General features: G+C 38.7%; 1 protein-coding gene across 1 annotated transcript in view; it reads right to left on the reverse strand.

Moving 5' to 3' along the window:
* The window catches only part of DNAH5 (dynein axonemal heavy chain 5), a 158,205-nt gene that overhangs the window by 45,404 nt on the left and 93,000 nt on the right, over positions 1-19,801 (reverse strand). The window contains exons 44-53 of the mRNA XM_075417108.1: positions 16,309-16,485; positions 15,622-15,826; positions 14,995-15,137; positions 14,103-14,237; positions 12,363-12,485; positions 11,162-11,375; positions 10,294-10,526; positions 8,546-8,741; positions 4,856-5,028; positions 322-452 (exon numbers count right to left, since the gene is read on the reverse strand). Of these exons, the coding sequence (XP_075273223.1) occupies positions 322-452; positions 4,856-5,028; positions 8,546-8,741; positions 10,294-10,526; positions 11,162-11,375; positions 12,363-12,485; positions 14,103-14,237; positions 14,995-15,137; positions 15,622-15,826; positions 16,309-16,485 (1,730 nt within the window). The remainder of the gene's footprint in view (positions 1-321; positions 453-4,855; positions 5,029-8,545; positions 8,742-10,293; positions 10,527-11,161; positions 11,376-12,362; positions 12,486-14,102; positions 14,238-14,994; positions 15,138-15,621; positions 15,827-16,308; positions 16,486-19,801) is intronic.

Raw genomic sequence — 19,801 nt, forward strand, 5'->3', positions numbered from 1 at the left:
CATCTACAAATACTTTCAGTACAGTTTAGTGTACTATGTAAAGACACAGAGTAAAGATAACTTGACACCGCCAATATTCGTTCTCATTCTGTGAAACACACAAAACAGTTTACTACTCCAAAGACAGTGAAAGCTTAGACTTATTGTAGAAAATCTAGCAACTTTCGTAAGTCTCAAAGGATTTTCATGTCTTTCCACTCTAGGCAACAGTGCTTCACCTATGTTAAGCTTGTTCTTTCTCCCACTGCAGAGACTGGGAACATTTATAGGATAAATTCAAGCACAAAGTACACACTTCTTTAAATTCTAATTAATGCTCACCTTGTTAACATTATCTGGAAGGTATCATAGCCAGCTATGAAAGATGCCAGTCTTGTCAAGCTCTGCTTTCCTGAGCCCCCAACTCCAGCTAAAAGAGCATTTCCATGAGGAGTGCGAATCACCCGAGAAATCTGTATAAGATCACAGTCATTTATTCCTACAATGTGTAAAAGTTACACACCCAAAAATCCTATGCTACTGCAGTAATAAAGTCGTTATTAGAAATGCAGAACAAAAAAAAAAAAAAGTAAGGTTTAAATAAAGGATTCTATGTTACTATTAGTATATTCTATGGACATTTGCACTTCGCAATAATTTCTGTAAACTTTCCAAAAGTACAGCAACTACTTGATTCCACAGAATCATAGAATGGTTTGCGTTGGAAGGGACTTTGAAGATCATCTAGTTCCAACCCCCCTGCCATGGGCAAGGACACCTTCCTCTAGGCCAGGTTGCTCAAACCCCATCCAACCTGGCCTTGAACACTTCCAGAGAGTTCCAGTGTTCCTGTGCCTCACAACCCTCATAGTACAGAATTTCTTCCTTCTGTCCAATCTAAATCTACTCTCTTTCAGCTTGAAGTCATTACCCCTTGTCCTATCACTACACGCCCTTGTAAAAAGTCCCTCTCTGGCCTTCTTGTAGGCCGCCTTCAGATAAGGTCTCCCCAAAGCCTTCTCTTCAATTATCAGTAGAATTGCACCTCACACTTCCGCAAAGCACACGTAAATCTCAACGGTGATTTGTTAGTGAAATTCTATCATAGCATGACAGATTATTAAAATTGGGAAGGAAGCAATAATTTCCCCAATACCATACCCTCTGGACAACTTCAGTAAAACTTCTCTCTCCAGGCCCTTTCATTGTGACCAGAAAGACAAGTCGTCCTAGGCATGTTAAATTCAGGACTAACAGTCTCCAGTATTCTCTGCAGCAGGTAATAATATTGCCTTTATAATCAAACTTCTGAAGCTTCTAGTTTACTTGATTATAAAAACGCACAATATCAGTATGAATGTTTGGCCGCAGTGGAATGCACCCACGAGTGCTGAGGGAGCTGGCGGATCTCATTGCTGAGCCACTCTCCATCATCTTTGGGAGGTCCTGGAGGACAAGAGAGGTGCCCGAGGACTGGAGAAAGGCCAATGTCACTCCAATCTTCAAAAAGGGCAAGAAGGAGGACCCAGGGAACTACAGGCCGGTCAGCCTCACCTCCATCCCGGGAAAGGTGATGGAGCAGCTTATACTGGAGGCCATCATCAAGCAAGTGGAAGAAAAGAAGGTTATCAGGAGTAGTCAGCATGGATTCACCAAGGGGAAATCATGCCTGACCAATCTGATAGCTTTCTACGATGACATGACGGACTGGGTACACGAAGGGAGAGCCGTGGATGTTGTCTACCTCGACTTCAGCAAGGCTTTCGACACAGTCTCCCATGATATCCTCCTAGGGAAGCTCAGGAAGTGTGGGCTGGATGAGTGGTCAGTGAGGTGGATTGAGAACTGGCTGAATGGCAGAACTCAGAGGGTTGTCATCAGCGGCACTGAGTCTAATTGGAGGCTGGTAACAAGTGGTGTCCCCCAGGGGTCAGTACTGGGCCCAGTCTTGCTTAACTTCATCAACGACCTGGATGAAGAGTTAGAATGTACCCTCAGCAAGTTTGCTGATGACACGAAACTGGGAGGAGTAGTAGATACACCAGAAGGCTGTGCTGCCGTTCAGCGTGACCTGGATAGGCTGGAAAGTTGGGCAGAGAGGAACTTGATGAGGTTCAACAAAGGCAAATGCAGGGTCCTGCACCTGGGGAGGAACAACCCCATGCATCAGTATAGGCTTGGGGTGGACCTGCTGGAGAGCAGCTCTGTGGAGAGGGACCTGGGTGTCCTAGTGGACGACAGGTTAACCATGAGCCAGCAGTGTGCCCTGGCTGCCAAGAAAGCAAATGGGATCCTGGGGTGCATCAAGAAGAGTGTGGCCAGCAGGACGAGGGAGGTTCTCCTTCCCCTCTACACTGCCCTGGTGAGGCCTCATCTGGAGTACTCTGTCCAGTTCTGGGCTCCCCAGTTCAAGAAAGATGAAGAGCTACTGGAGAGAGTCCAGCGGAGGGCTACAAGGATAGTGAGGGGACTGGAACATCTCCCCTACGAGAAGAGGCTGAGGGAGCTGGGCTTGTTCAGCCTGAAGAAGAGAAGGCTGCGAGGGGACCTAATATATACTTACAAATATCTGAAGGGTGGGTGTCAGGAGGATGGGGCCAAGCTCTTTTCAGTGGTGCCCAGAGACAGGACAAGGGGCAATGGGCACAAACTGAAGCACAGGAAGTTCCAGCTGAACGTGAGGAAGAACTTCTTCCCTCTGAGGGTGACGGAGCACTGGAACAGGCTGCCCAGGGAGGTTGTGGAGTCTCCTTCTCTGGAGATATTCAAGACCCACCTGGACAAGGTCCTGTGCAGCCAGCTGTAGGTGACCCTGTTTCGGCAGGAGGGTTGGACTAGATAACCCACCGAGGTCCCTTCCAACCCCTACTATTCTGTGATTCTGTGGAACATCACCCAGGTAGATTTCCCCTTCTTTCCCATGTCATTATTTACCTTTTAAAGCAAAAGGCAGTAGTTACCCACTACTCCACACTTCCCTTCAATTCAGGACAGTGCAATGTAAACGAACAGACCCTTTGCACTTCAGAGCAAAAAAAATTTCAGCACTAACTGTGAACTGCGTACAGCACCTGTCCCACCATCCACAGCCAAAATACAATGCCAGGAAATCTGGAAACAGGTGGAAGATGTTACCTGATGCTGAGAAAACATGCCTTTAAGCACAGGAGACAAACTTACTCCACACCCCATCAGTTGCACAAGGACAGATACTCCTAGCACACAGAAGAGCCTGCATTAATTTCCAGAACAGCGTGGAGCCACTTGTCTCTCAAAGGCAAGGTAATACCAACCAGCTGGTTAGCTGCTGGTCTCTTCTGCACAAGCAATGACACAGAGTATTGGCTCCTGTTCTGTCTTGAACATCCCTCTGGTACCCCTAGAACTCCACCACACCGATAAGCAGCCTGGGATACCTGTTTACTTGCCTTTCATCTAACATGCTTTTTTTCAAATTCTTAAAAATAGTCACACCAATTTCCTGCCATTTTAAATCCATACACGTTACGTATAAAGTGCAACATACTTGTTATTTTTCATAGGTTGACTTGTATACTTAGTACTCAACCAGCGACAGTAAAATAGATTTGCATACCACCCTTGGAATATTGCCGATCACTTCAATTATAGCTACTAGATCTTTTCCAGGCACAGGCACATAACCTGTAAACTGGAAGCTTTGTTCTCCATTTAAGGTACTCATCAGCTTTAACTCATTCAAGTCATACTACATCACCTCAGATTAGGCATTATCTTAACTGTACTTACCTATCTTTCTCTTCGAAACTGTCTCACGTCTAGCTAATGCATAAATTTCAGACCTGCACAGCTGTAAATGTTGCTTTCAAGAATACAGGATCAGAGAAGCACTATATATTCATTTTATGAAGTGAAAGTTAAGATAACATTTCAGGTGTTTACCATCTAGCTACCCAAAGAAGAGATTCCTGACAACAATGAAGAGGGGGGGGAGTTTGTTTGTTTGTTTCTAGATCTTGAATTTATATAGATTTATTTACTAGAGGTAAACCAGAAACATGTTAGTGAGTGTGATGATGATTTAACAATTTTCCTGAAGAAATCTGTAGCAGAATATCATCCATTTTGCAGGGGAAACCTTAAAAGAAAGGGACCAATTCTGTGAAATGAAAAGAATACACTCCAAAATTTTGAAAATTACAGATGCAATGTGTTTGTCAACTATAATTAATTTTTTTTATATATTTGCTGTATTATTTGTTAGGATGGTACAATCCAATATTGAGTTCTTTATAATTTATGATACAAAATACAGATAACCTCACTGTGCAATTGAGAAACAATCAGATTTTCAGTTTAAAAAAAAAAAAGCTTCTCCTTTGTATGAAGCCTATTCTGTGTGGACAATCCTATCCTGCTGTGCTGTGCTAAAAATTATGGTCAGCTCCAATCCATCTAAAAAGGAATTTTAAAAGAAGCGAGCATACTGTGGAGCTACAAAGGAAGTTTGGACTACACTTATTCCTGCTCTGCTGTGCCTACTCCTTCAGAAGCAACAAATTATGTCCTAACCCGAATTTCATGTAACTTATTCCAAACAAAGCAAGGGCTCTCAGAAGAAATAACAAGAAAGAAGATTGAAATAGAATTAGAATAGTTAGGACCATGATCCCACCAGACATAAAAGACAGATATAAAAGAATAGTTCTATCTGGTGTATTTTCAGAAAAACTGAACTTTAATGCCTAGTCACACAGTGACAGACAAAATATCTGCTAGCAATAAATTACTTGCTTGAGGTTTAGAAGTCATTTACCTCAATTCATGCATACCTCCACACATAGGCATTGAAGGCAAGCCAACAACAACAACAAATGGCAATCCAGTGAGACTGTACCTTGACCAGATGAATCATAGCATCCTCAAAGAAAACCATGTCCATTCCAGTACCACGGATGTTCTCATTGTATGTTTGTAAAAACATATTTAAACGATTTCGTAGCTGATGAAAGGAGCAAATTGGTTCATAGATTTTGGGAATACCTAAATGAACTTCCTCTGATTTTTCACCTAGAACAAAAAGCAAGTAACAAAACCTTAGCAGTTTAAATGATTGACAAAGGCTCAGTGTGTGGATGAGTAAGTGAAGGTAATCAGAAGTCTCTTTGATCACCCAGAACCATGTTTATTATACATAATATTACATAAGAGATGTACATATGAGAGTGTTGCCTATACCCTGCCTACAAGGAACAGTAAGTTCAGTTGCTTAGTTCTCAAAGACAAAGCCAGCAAACACTAAGGAGTCTTCTTTATCTACATCTGAAACTTGAATGATAAAAAACTGAAATTAACTTAGATGCTAGAAGCAAAAGTAGCACCAGAGAATCAAGTTAAATAAATACTGCAGTTAAAAATTGCAAATAATCTTCTTTGCGAAAGAAAAACACTCAAAGCTGATTAAATCATTACATTACAGAAAAAAAATTACTACAAAAATGAATAGTTACCAAAACAAAAAAAAAAAAGTATATTCACTGTGAAAAGGCATATATTTGTTTCACCAACTGTTCCAAAAGCCACCAGGAATTGTTAACACTGCTCCACCTAAAGGAATGGAAATAGTGCTGTTGTCTCCTCTTTCTATTAATTATAATGCTAATCATGCTTAAAGTTGACTTGCCTTCATTGATAAGAATTGTTACTCACAGCAAATAAAATCACAGGAAGGTTGAGGTTGGCAGGGACCTCTGGAGGTCATCTGATCCAATCCACCTGCTCAAGAAGGGCCACCTAGAGACAGTTCCCCAAGACGGTGTCCAGATGGCTTATGAAAATTGCCAAGGAGGGAGACTCCACAACTGCTCTGGGCAACCTGTGCCAATGCTCAGTCACCGTCACAGTAAAAAAGTGTTTCCTGATGTCCGGAGGGAACCTCCTGCATTTCAGTTTGTGCCCACTGCCTCTGGGCCTGTCACTGGGCATCACCGAAAAGAGGCTAGCTCCCTCCTCTTTGCACACTCCCTTCAAGTATTTACACATGTTGAGGAGATCTCCGTGTGTGACGGGTGTGCTCAACCCCTTCCATCCCTGAGCCTTCTCTTCTCCAGGCTGAACTGACCCAGGTCTCAGCCTTTCCTCACAGAAGAGTCCTTCAGTCATCTTTGTAGCCCTTTGTTGGACTCTCCCCAGTACGTCCATGTCTTTCTTGTACTGGGGAGCCCAGTCCTGGACACTGCACTCCAGGTGCGGCCTCACCAGTGCTGAATAAAAGGTCAGGATCACCTCCCTCGACCTGCTGGCAATACTCCTTCTAATGCAGCCCAGGATGCTACTAGCCTCTCTTTCTCACAAGGGCACATTGCTGGCTTAGTTTCAACTTGCAGTCCACGAGCAACCCTGGCTCCTTTTCTGCAAAGCTGCTGTCCAGATGGGTGGCTCCCAGTGTGTAATGGTGCACAGGACTTTTCTTCCCCAGGTGCAGGACTTTGCACTTCCCTTTGTTGAACCTTATGAGGTTTTTGTCAAGGTCCCTCTAGATGGCAGCACAACCCTCTGGCATATCGACCACTCCTCCCACTTTGTGTTATCTGGGAACTTGCTGAGTTAACTTCTTTTAACGTGCAAAAACACTGGTTAAGCAAAAGGAGTATTTCTGGTGGAAATAAGTTTCTTAGAAGTTGAATGGGGCATTTAAACAACTCAGCCACTGATAAGAAACTAATAAGGATTACAGCAAATAGTTAAACTGTAGTGATGTTTTTAGAGTATCAAACCATTTAAGATAATTACGTCAGCTTAATCCTGTTCATGCAGGTTTTTTCTTAACGTCAAAACACAGCATGATAAAGTACTAAACCTAAAAAAGGCCAGACGTACATTATTTACAGAGGCTGCCAGCGTAATATATTATTTTAAACTCTTCTCTAGTCTCAACATTTGAAATCACAAGTACTAAATAGCAATATCAAAACTAGCTGATAAAAACCACCTTTGAACAGTTTAAGGGTCTTGAGAACACTAGCACCACTAACAAATTCTGTGAAGCTAAGATATAAAAATCGATGTTGGAGCTACTTCATCTCAAGTCTTTGTGTATTTTTCTTAGGCACAAATACGTTCTATCTGTACAACCCAGAGATCCAGGGAATCACTAATCTGAGCATACAGTTATTTGAAACTGATGTCTGACTTATTTTTTTATATATTTGAGAGCCCAGAAATCCAGTTCCTGTTCTCTACATATCCACCACAATGGGCAAGGCTAAATTCCATTAAAGGGACAATTAAAACAAAATCACCCCATTATTTTCACTTAAAGCCAAAACAGGAAAGGGTTCTCAAAGCTCTGATAAACATATTGAGGACAAAACCCACGCTTTCTAAATGAGGGCCTCCTACTTTGTATTTAGACAAAGTTTCATGCTAAAAGGCACACTACATGGCAGGTATGTTTAAACTGTGACCAGGAAGCCAATTATTTTGAGAAATACACGCTTCTTTCTGCATTTATTTTTCAGTTCAGCATAAAGTTGTCCAGTGTGGATTCAAATTTTCACATTAAAAGTCACTCTTCACTCTCTCAGTATGTATTCTGACTTATATTTCAGTCCTTTCTACATTGTTGCAGTTTAGCAAGTTATTTAAAGATGTATTTGACTACTTTCTCACACCAGTTGGCTTTTCTACTTCTATTTGATTACTTCCAATCAAACATTTCCTATACTTTACTCTCCTTTTGTCACTGCCTTCTGACTACTTCATTTATCCAAGAAGAGATTTAAATGGCATTTGACCACTCATGCCAACATTTCATTGCCTCCACTATCCGTCATTACAGTGACATGAACACAGATAATTGAATCATCCAATGGCTTAAACAATGACTTTCTCCAAAACCCAGGCAACTATTTTCTGTTCTTTTGCATTGACTAACAAATATTCCCAGGTCATTTAGCAAGGTCAGTGACACAGTGTTTTTATTTAAAAGACATGAAGACATTATTATAAGCCACATGGATAATTCAAGAGGTTTTACTAGCATTCAGATGATTTTGAAATAATATTCATTTGTTACAAAATCATGTACCGGGTATTTCCAAGGAAATAATGGATTAGGCCAGAGGAAGTATTCTTTTCCAGGTTTCTAGCAGATGGTAGCTAGAGTGCTCCTTTTATCTAGTACTGCAACTGTACCACTTCAAGTCATTCATACCACACTTCTTTCATCATTTTAGCATAATATAAACTCATGCTCACTATTTGACAGTTTTGTTTATCTGCCACATCAATGGAAATGGAAGCAAGGCTCTCCTCAACAGATAACCTGGATATGAATACAGACTTAAAAATCCCGTGAATACAAATACACATACCCTGGATATAAATACGGACTTAAAAATCCCATGAATATAAAGATGTGACACAGCTGGTAACACAGACTTCCTTCAAAGTCTCTGGACAGAACAGCTACCCCTGGTGCATAAACTTACTATGCATTTTTAAGACATATTTCTATTAGCATCTATTTTATCATATCCCCTTCCCTACACTTGTCATCTGTATGGTTATCAGAGTCCATAATTACCAGTTTTTTCAGGTGCATCCCTTAAGAAGTCAACAAAGAATGCACTAAATTCAGGATCCAGCAAAGCTTTTGTTTCTTCAAATTCCTCTTCAATGAGTTTTGCCACTGCTGCGTCAAACCAGTTTACATCCTCCGAGGCTGTGAAACGATCAGCAATAACACGCTTGCATTCATGCTTCCACAGTTTTATCAGTATCTATACAAAAAAAAAAAAGGCATTTCAGTCAAATTAGGCTTGCAACACAGCTATGTCAATTTAAAAGCCATGCTTTTATTTATCTATTTTAAAATCACATTAACACTAGAAACAGTAGTATTTTGAGGTTTATTCAGGAGAGATATCTTGAGCTTCTCATTCTGCCCAACAGCATTTTAAGATTACATTCTGTTAACTGTGCAAGAAGCCTTAATCTGTCACTCCAAACCGGACCGTGTTTACCAAATTAAGATTTTATTTCCCTAGCCCTAAAATCATATCCATAACTGTTAACATGATTATGCACTGATAAACCACTTTTTTTAACTGTTCATTAAGTAGAATGTGGGTGGAAATAATAGCATCATGGCATGAATAATTCCATGCCAAAGACAGGTGTCACTCCTAATACTATATCCAAAGCAGTTAGAGGAGAAAAAAAATAAAAGTGTAAATGTTTATATTATTCCTTCTCCAAATTCAATATAACTTTAAAGTCCTTTGGTTTGGTCATAGGACAGAGAAGGAAAACCTGCCAGGTTCTTAATCCTAGCAGCACTAGTTTTAATCCTACAATATTACCACCCAGTAGTAGAAATAATTAAAAATAAAGAAATAAATAAAGTACTCCCTGAAGACCTCTTATTTGAGCCTACAGTACTCTGTACAAATGACACACACTATGTCAAGTCTCAGAACTACTAGGTAAATTTATACAATCAGATTTTGAGCAATTGTTTTTTATACTTCAAAAGACAGCATTTGAGAATATATATACATATAATCACCTTAGTGCTGTATACTTTTAGCTTCAGAAATTTAAAAGAAATCTAAAATTTAAATTTTAGATGCAGTAGAATTCAGGAGCTTATTCAACAAGCAGGGAAGTATATTACACATGAAGTGATTATGTAATCCAAATGCATAACAAATTTTCCATTATTACCTTAAACATTGCTTTCCCAGCACTTGATGATTCAGTGCTCAAAACACTAAATTACTTTTCCTTAAAGTAATTAAAAGAGAAATGATGCATAAAGTATTGAGCTTTTCTGGAAGAAAGGTGGATTATGGTAAAAAAAATATCACTATGACTCCTTACCACTACTACTTATTAAGTTGTAAGCCAGATATCAGTTGTTAGGCAGATAGTAGGAAGTGACTGAAAGCCTCAAGACACTAGTGGAGGGAGGGGAACTGTCTATTTTTTTAATATATGTGCATTTTCATTTGGTTAAAATAAGTTCATTGCATCTCATAATTCTCTTTGCTCGGTTCTTTCAAGCAAACTAGCATTTGTCAGTAATAGAACAAGCAGGTAGAAGTCAATCTTCTGCCAAAAAAAGCGTTTTTGTTACAGTTCTCAAAGTTGTTATTTCAGTTGGCTCTGTAAAAGCTGGACTAAAACTTCTTTGCCTCAAAAAAACGTTGAAAAATTTTTTTAATCAGAAATTATATTTTTCTAAAGAAAGCTCAAATGCCAAGAAGTTAGACTCTTCGTCCTCTTTGCTACACTAATTACACACTAGTTATAACAAAGCCATTGATGTACTGCACTTAACTTTGGTTCGTTAATCACTTCCGATGTAGCGTTCAGCATTCCTTGCCAAATCCTTGAGAGGTCTCGAAGGTTGAAAACATAATGGAACTTGGCTGGCGTGGGCAACATTTTTAGCTTTGTGACCTGCCACAGCCTGCGTGTCAGTGGAACCAATTTGGCTACAGTTTTCTTTATATCTTCTGAAAATCCCCGCTCACTACAATAGTGCCCTTCTCCAATTACACCTGTGAAAAAAAAATGCCAGATGAAAGATTTTTTTAAGACATACTAGTGCAACACCAAGAGCTATGATGTTCTTAAGTTTTCTTTTTCTCTTTTTAATCCCCCAAACCCATTCTAATTTGTTGAAATGGCTTTCCAGTCTTTATTCAAATCTTGATTCACCTGGTCTTAATACAATTCTGCCACCAGCTCACTGGGTATTTAGCTCTTCATTAGCTGTCCATTAGAAATATCCTTTTGTCTACCAAAATGGCTTCCACAGCTTTGAATAGCTAATCTCTTCTGAGACCAATATGTTCCTGTCCTTCGTGAAAGTCAAGTCATTAGTCACTCATTCTTTGCATCAGTAGCACTTCAGCAACTCTCCAGCATTGTCACCAGAACTAGGAATGGTCTTCATGCCATTCTTCCTAACACTTAGCATACCAATAGATTCAGAGATGTGACTGGACCTGAAAAACTTACAGACTGATGAAGTTGCAGATGAGGGGTGATTACCGAAGGAAAACATTCTGGTAAGAAAATCGGAGGGGGATTAAACCTCAGTTTTAATCATACTGTTTATAAATAGAGGGATTAAGAAAAAACAACTACCATTTTCAAAAATAGGATGGATACAAAGCTAATTTCCCCTTACCAAAAATTTTGTCAATGGAAGAATTAGAAGGCAAAGTACAGTTGAAGACAGAAAATTGTCTCTTGAGCCTCTGTGGAATGTCATTGCGACCTCCCCCAGGATGGATCATGGCAGCCAAAAACTGAATGTCCACAATGTTGGTAAATTCACCAGGCTTTTCCAGGTTATACAGTCCATTCTGTTCCATCAGCTGCCTAACTATCTCATTGGTGACCTGTAAAATAACCAGGTATTATATAGCAGAATATTATACACACAACTAAATGACATACAAAACATACTTATGTGCTTGAAGAACCTAACAAATAGCATACCCTTATTTTCTCCCCAAACCCCTGCTTATTTGCTTCAGGAGAAAAATGCATTGATAGAAGTAAGCATATTTAGATTGTCCTTTTCATTGGTAATATCTATGGACAAAAATCCTGGGAGCAGAGGGCAATCCCTAGCTTAGAATTAATCCTTCATACTTCAGTTCGTTCTCACTTGAATGCTGCATGATTTCCAAGGCAGTTGTATTGGAAATACTTCTCTCATTTAACACAAAATTACTAGTTTGTTCTAATCAAGCACAGAATGATGCATCCTCACGTTGCATTTGCTCCCAAATATTTTGATGAAATTTTCACGTGTAGCAATCACAAACATGGTTTTTCAAGCTGCCAACATGGAAGATTCCTTTCCTTAGCCATAAATGGACCCCTTGCTTTTCTGTTTGACCAGCTGAAAACATCCCACAGGCAGTACTTATACAACTATACTTCTCTAGAAACACTAACATTCGTTTCCAAAGCAATATACTTCAGAACAATCCTGCCAATGTACATAATGATTACCTCCACTTCTTCCAAAGCAGAGAAGTCACTTCTTACCTCTCAGCATTCACAGTATTTTAATTATCCACACAGCCAGTCTTCTATCACAGTTTGTGTGCCAAAGGTTTTTGTCTAATTTTTAATTTCTTTAATTAAAAAATGAATGTTGATAAAAAACATTGCCCAAATTATACAAGCATGTTTTAAGGAGTACTTGAACTGATTTTTGTAGTCATTATATTTATTTTCAACTAATTCATGACCATAAAGCTAGATAGGTTCTTCAAAAAGACTGTTTAAAAATTAAGGATTGCATATCAAATTTACCCTACTGCCTGACTGAGAAGAGAAGCCAGTTTGACAGTATAGCAAGAAAAGAAACAAACCTGATCTCCCCATTCATTTATTAGGGGCATATTCACATCATCAATGAAGACCGTCATCTTTTTGCCTGCAGGCGGACCGTAAGTTGTACCCATGCGCTTCTCCACATAACTTTCTATTGTACGCTGTTAAAAAGCAATTTTTAGCATAATTAGAAAGAGCCCTTCCTTTCATACATGATTCAATCATTTAAACATATTAATGGGTTTGTTACACAGAATTTTGCTAAGGAAGGTTTAGACAACATATCTGTTCAAGGTAATTGCACTAGTTCAACTAGAACATCTAAAATCTCATGTTATACAGTGTTAGGTTGGTATCAGATACAACAAATGTCTAGTGTATACAACCATGCCTACCAGTTTCATAAATTTAAAGCAATTTCAAATATTTATTTCATTTTATTCATTTATCAGGAAAATTGATAGTTACTAGCAATAAAGATTCAACTTATAATCTGTCAGATCTGAAAGATGTGATTCTTGAAGACCTTTCCAGCAGACATCAATGTACTTCATAAACGCATACAGTGATAATTAAACTCAGATACATAGACTTGATGAAATAACTTCGCTTGAGAGTAGACTTACCATTACTTGTCTTCTTATCATTTTTCCATTGCTCCATTCTTCTTAAAGGTCAATTTTTATTTATTCTATACCAAATGAAAGCTCACTTAACCATGCATAGCCTTTTTTTTTAAGGCAAATCTAAATATCTGCATTCTTACATTGTGCCTAGGCTCCTGTACAGTAGCCTGGAAAGCCCTCTTACACAAGTGGCATCAGTTAGACCAAGATTTTAGAAAGAGTAAGTTAAAAGCACATGTGTTGTAACAGAAAATGCTTTGTTCTAGGTTGTTATCAGAGAGTTGATTGTCAGACTTGCACATCTATTTCAGATGTCTTGATCATCAACAGGCTATCATCTATCATCAATAAACTGGACATCTATTTTATAAGAACATATGCATCAACACTACTTTTTTTTTCTATAGCCCAGTCAATACAAGGAAAAAAAAGACCAAAAATGCATACTTGCATATTAAATGTGTTAATAGTTTCTACTATGCTATAGAACCAGACAATAGATGATGCATAGAGCTTATAGACAGCACTTCTGATTACAGCACAGTGTTTCAACTTGGCATACCAAACCTCATTAAATATATTTCCCATATATATTGTCAGTAGGTTAAAGAAACTTGAAATAATTTAAAGTAGCTCAGTAGAAATTTGGACAGGCAGTACAGTTCAGGATTTAAGTATGCATAGTTCTATTTAGAGCAGCTGCACTGCCTGTGTTACTTCTTTAATGAGCAATTTAATTTGCTGAAATTTAAATTGCAGACAGCACACTTTTCATGACAGATTGTTGAGGGTAGCACTTATTTTACTCGTGGCTTTTACTGAAATCTGAGGGAAGTCACTGACAGCTCTACCCAATTAGTGAGAACTGATACATTTGACATAAAAACATTAAATGTGATGAAGCAAATAATATGCATGCGGTGTAATAATCCAAGAACAGCCCAATAACTACCAAAGAAGTTGAAGGGAGCATAGTTTTTACAGAATTCTTTAAATCGTATGTTAGGATACTTAGTCCTTTTGAGCAGGTGATTTTTTTTCTGAGCTCATTTTCAGTTAGATAAACCACTTTCAGAAGCATCCTTCTGGCAAATTCTCAGAACAACCTCTGAATCCAGTCACGTTGTATTAGAAAGTGAATGACTACTATACCTGGAAAATTAATGGCGTAGTTGCAGATGAAAAATTCAAACTCTTAGCCATGTGGCTTTCAGGGTTATATTTTGACATAAAACCTTTGATGATAACAGTCTTTGCAGTTCCTTGCTCACCAATTAGTAGGACAGCCTAGACAAAGACAACATTGAAATAAGACAAAACACAAGTGTCTGAGTGTCTTGGCAAAGCCTCAGCAATCCCATTTAGCTTGTAAACTGAAATGAAACTGGAACAGTTATCTAAAGTGAAATCTCAAAATGAGACGTGTAGACACAAAATAGTTAATGTCTCAGACTTTTGCAGGCCTCGCATGTTAAAAATATTTGCCCTTAATGGTAATGTCAGTCAGCATGATTTAACTACAAAAGGAATGGATTATTCACAAAAGGGGTTGATTTTTTGAAAAACGATGTACTGTCTAGAGCCACAGTATCCGAAAGATTTCAACTGCTGTTTTCATTTACCACTTCCAGCTTATCTGACACAGTTTTGATGAAGAATGGGTTGCATAACATCAAGGTATATAAACTCTGTAACTGCCCTACATGAGTAGAGTTCATATCAGCAGAGCCTGGCACTCTGCTGCCCTGTGTGATGCACAATCTCCAAAAGCTACATGAAAAAATTGCTTCTGACCTGATCTCAGCTGTAATTATAGTTATTTCCACTACAGAAAGGATGCGTGAGGGGAAAACAAGAAAGTCTGCAAGCAGTGAGTATTCAAGACTTCAAGCATATTCATATGAATGTAGCTCCTGGAATCACCATTTTATATTTAAAAATATGAAGTTCTTCCTTTTTAATAATATAATATTTCACTTCCAATCCAAAAACTTTATCATGTGTACTGTTAGCACTATTTAGATGTGAAACATAGAAGAAGTACCTTGCCCTGTTTCGCAATGGTGTCAATAAGGAAATCCATTCTCACATTGTCAACATTAGGCACAAGAATGGAGCCATACTTTGGAGTGCTGCTACTGGGATATACATACTCTTCCACGCGTGTATTCCAGTGCATCCATTTACCTCATAAGAAAGAAATTAACTTAATATTTTAGAAATACAGGGCATCATCACTTTTTTTATTTTCCATTGACTCATCTGTAAGTGCCTTTGTCTCACATACAGTCATCCCGCTCTGTAAATTTGAACCAAAATTACAGAATCACATAATCATAGAATCTCTCAAGTTGGATTTAAGAGGCTTACTCCTCTTTCCTACATAAATTATGACAAGGACAAGGCTTGCCTATCTTTGTTCATTTGAAAATTCATCAGCACAAAGTCCACAAAGCTTTCTGTAGCAATACATCCACATACTGATTTCCCACAGGAAACAGGGAAAAAGCTTTATACAACATCACCAGTAAAGCATAGCTGTAAAACAAAACTTGCTAAGGAACACAAAAGAAGATAATCTACAAAAAATTTCTGAATTAATTCTCCAAAAGAAGCACAATTTATAAATTACTTTTAAGTTTTACCCTTACCACCCAGCTGCATTACTAACCGTCAGATGCCACATAATAATCGAACACAGTATCTTCACTGCCTTCTGGGATACAGGGAAGATCAAGTTTTATTGTTGCATGGTTTCGAAGCCAGTGCTCCATTCTGCATCTGTCTTCCAGTTCTAGTAACGCTCCTACACTCCACATAAGAGAGAAGATGTACAGCCTTTCCAAGTATTTTGGAGTCAATTCCCCTCCTTGCTCCTGAAGGATTGAGTTAGTTTTTATTTTCAATAGCCTGAAAATTCTACTTGATAATCATTAGTAGCATCTGGTTAAAAGCCTTCAGTCATATTCAGATTTACTGATGTCTTCATCAATGAACAGACTGAATCAATATCAAATAGAACACAAAACACAGAAAAGCACTCTATAAATATCACTTTTATTCACTCTTTACAGCATTTGCTCTGTTTAAATTCTAGTCTATAATCTGATACAATCCACCCAAAAACCCTGAAGGGAAACTGTTGTCTGATGCATGCTACATGTCAGTGCTCAACATCAAAATCCAAACATGAAAAAGGGCACACGCCAGCTATTATTTTCTAAAGGAAAAGAAGGTATTCCTTACTAATCTACATCTTCATTTATATTTCATGTCATCAGAGAATCTTCTCTCTACATAACCACATGACTTAAAATTATCTTCATTAGGTTAAGTAAATATAAAAAAGCCATGCTACCTTAGATGGGATAAGACCCTGCAGGATATTAATGCTCTGCATAATCACAAAGGCTTCCAACATCTCAGTCTTGCATTGCAGAGATTGAATACTGAAGCGATATAAATCTGGGAATGATGAAGAATACAGCTGACGGAGAATTTGAGCTTCTTGGAAGGAACGTCTTTTCAAAAATCCCTGTTACAAAGCATGGTGAGAAAAGTCTCAGTAAAGTCAGCTCCTGTAATTCAAAAGGTCCAGTGAGTATGGAAGATTGATGTCTTTTGGGGGGGCTCAGATTGCCTGCCTGTTGGGCAGGGTTTGGCTAGCAGAATGTCAAACTTTACCCACGTATGCATAATTCCTGCTGGATGTTAAACATGGATACAGAAGAAAAAAAGCACTTCAAAGTTTTCAACAGCACAAAAATCATTCTTTTCAAATATTTTTTTAAATACAATGGCTGTTTAAGGTATGCAATAACTCTGCAAAGAAAGAATATCATACGTACTGAACAAAAGTTTGATTTATTCTGCACTATGTTAGTTTCCAGCAGTGATACTGGGTATCCCAGAAACATCTGGCAGTTGCAGAAGAAAGGATAGGATTTCATGGGGTGATGTCTGCTGGTAGTGTTTTTGTTGTGCACCTCAGTATCTGTAATGCTGGATAAACAAAACCTAATTAAACCTATTTCTCAAGATCACAGAACAGGATTTGTTCTTTGATGCCCTTAGCTCAAAGTAATAACCTGCTTCTTTGAGTTACCCAGAAGCTTTCCCTCATCTGTGTGGCAGAATTCTTCTCATTTACATCCCATGAATTTATTTCCTATATAAAATACACTCATCAGCAAAAACATTTGCAGATTCTTCCTCAAAATTCAAACTAAAATTTGGCACAAATCAAATGTATTCAATTTTAAAAAACTTTGTTGTTGTGGTCGTGAGGGTGGTCAAACACTGGAACAGGCTTCTCAGGGAGCTTCTGGAGTCTCCATCTCAAAACTCAACAGGACACTGTCCTGAGCAACCTACTCCAGTTGACTCTCCTTTGAATGAGGTGTGTTCAACTACACAATCTGCAGAGGTCCCTTCCAGCCTCAACTCTTTTGTGCTTCTGTGATTCTTTTCTATACTGCTGTCTTTATAATCTTTTGAAACTTTATCTTCTACTGTTCAAAGTAAATAAACTCAGGAACTGATTACAAATAGGTAGATATATGAAAAAGCTTTCTATAAACAGGTAGGCGGAAAACAAAGCGATAAAGATTAAACAGCAGAAATACTTAAAATAGATATCCGAAACTTCACCAGCTGTTCTGAAAATATTAGGGGTTAAGTAGAAAATTTGATAAGATGCTTTTGCTTTGGAGGACGTTGATGAGTAATGGCTCAAATACCTTTGATCATTTTGCAAAAGCTGCATGAGAGGCTTGTTAGACAAGAACAGCAATACCAAAATTTTGAGTTCTGTTTCACTGAATTTGGAAATCACTAATGTCATGACATTGCACCCCAACAGGCTGCTATATTTAGTTGTTTATAAGTGGTAAGGATGGGAAATCTAAATATATACAACTTCCTGAGCTAAGCGTACCTGTTCCTAATTATTTTTCAAAGTTATTCTGAAATATCAACAAATACTATGTTTCATTCAGCATCTCAGAATTAGGAAATAAAGAAAGAAAACTCCATTTAATTCTATTGCAAAAGTAAAAAAATCCTCCAGTGAACAATGTGAGATTAACTTCTAACCTGATCTGCTGGAATATGTAGTACATCGCACCACAAAATAGATTTAAAGTGAGACGTACCAGAAGAGCCATGAAGACATTTCATTTATGCAGTAAAACAAAACCAAACAAAAAAGAAATAAATGCTATTGGCTCAAAATGATAAATAACTATAGGTTGCAATTTTATAGCCGATTTTTTGAGGAGAGGAATGGAGGTCAGAAGGGTTGTTTCACGGCTGAAATGAATGTAATTTTTTTTCTGTTATCCAAAAGCAAAAAACAAACTATGTTATTGTTTTCCTTTTGACTGTTGCTACCAAGGAAACAAATTAATAGCATAAGGTCATGGATTAAGTGAAACTACTTTCATGCAACGTTTACTTCAACACAACTAAACTTAGTCTGCATACCACTTTAAATTGCGGAGGTAAATCATGACTGATAAGGCAAAATAAAATGCTTTTCTTTGTTTTTGCTGTCTTTGCAGCTGAATCTATAGCTCAATTTAAACTGAAATGTTCAATAAGTTGTTGACTGCAAATTAACCAATGCAAGGAGGCAGAGCTGTGAGAATCTAACATCAGCAGGCCCTGTGCAGTGCTAGAAGTACAGAAAGGACCAACACTTGCGGAATCTCATGGGACCAACTGTACTAGATGCATAATTTACACTTCCACTTTCCCAATTATCCATATTAGTTTAAAAAAAAAAGAAAAGTAAAGCCTTGCAGGAATATACACAAGACATTTGTGTTGACTGCATATATTTGCATTAGTAAAACTTCATAAGTCAAATTTTTAGCAAACTTATTAAAGACTTTTTTTTTTGCACTAATAATGCAAACATTTTGGACTTGGCAAAGAAACCTACCAAATGAATTAGTGATGATTCTCAAGTGTTGCTAAGTAGCTGTGATTGAACAGCCAGTTCCATGTGACTTAGTATCATTCTAATAGGGAAAGGCTCTCGGCATTACTAGAGGAATATGGTAACAACCCTCTGTAGCAACCCTTAGTCCTTCACAAGCAGCAAACCTCCATGGGCAACAAGTCACAGCACATGGGTGCCTCCATCACAGGAGGGAGTCTCTGAGGACAATCACATTCCTTTTCCTCTTAGTTAGGAAGGCTGAGTTCTGATGCCTCCTCTAGTGGATCTTGTTGCTCCTCACCTATTCTCAGGTTATTATACCTGAACCTGCCATTACAGATCTGCAGGTGGAAAAGAAACCTTGCTTCTGTTGCCAGAAACCACAAGCTTACAGCCCTCTTCATCTTGGTAATTTCTGTTCACCAAAGCTTTGAATGCAGTCTCTCACCCACTCTCCTTTCCATTACAGGGCTAGGGACCTTGAGTCTGCAGTGTGCCTGCAAAGATCCTGCTGGTCTGCTTCTCTTCCCTGAATGCACACAGGTCTTCTCACCCCTTCCCACAGCTCCGTCACCTAATAATTCTGTGCCCAGGGCACACTTAGTCCAGCGGGCCTCCACTGTCTCCAGCCCCAGGAAGAGGTACCATCCACTACCTGCCACTCAGGGCTTAGATGAAGAGCTACTGGAGAGAGTCCAGCGGAGGGCTACGAGGACGGTGAGGGGACTGGAACATCTCTCCTACAAGGAGAGGCTGAGGGAGCTGGGCTTGTTCAGCCTGAAGAAGAGAAGGCTGAGAGGGGACCTAAAAAATGCTTACAAATATCTGAAGGGTGGGTGTCAGGAGGATGGGGCCAAGCTCTTTTCAGTGGTGCCCAGAGACAGGACAAGGGGCAATGGGCACAAAC

The sequence above is a fragment of the Opisthocomus hoazin genome, chromosome 3, assembly GCF_030867145.1.
Source record: "Opisthocomus hoazin isolate bOpiHoa1 chromosome 3, bOpiHoa1.hap1, whole genome shotgun sequence".
Taxonomy (NCBI): domain Eukaryota; kingdom Metazoa; phylum Chordata; class Aves; order Opisthocomiformes; family Opisthocomidae; genus Opisthocomus; species Opisthocomus hoazin.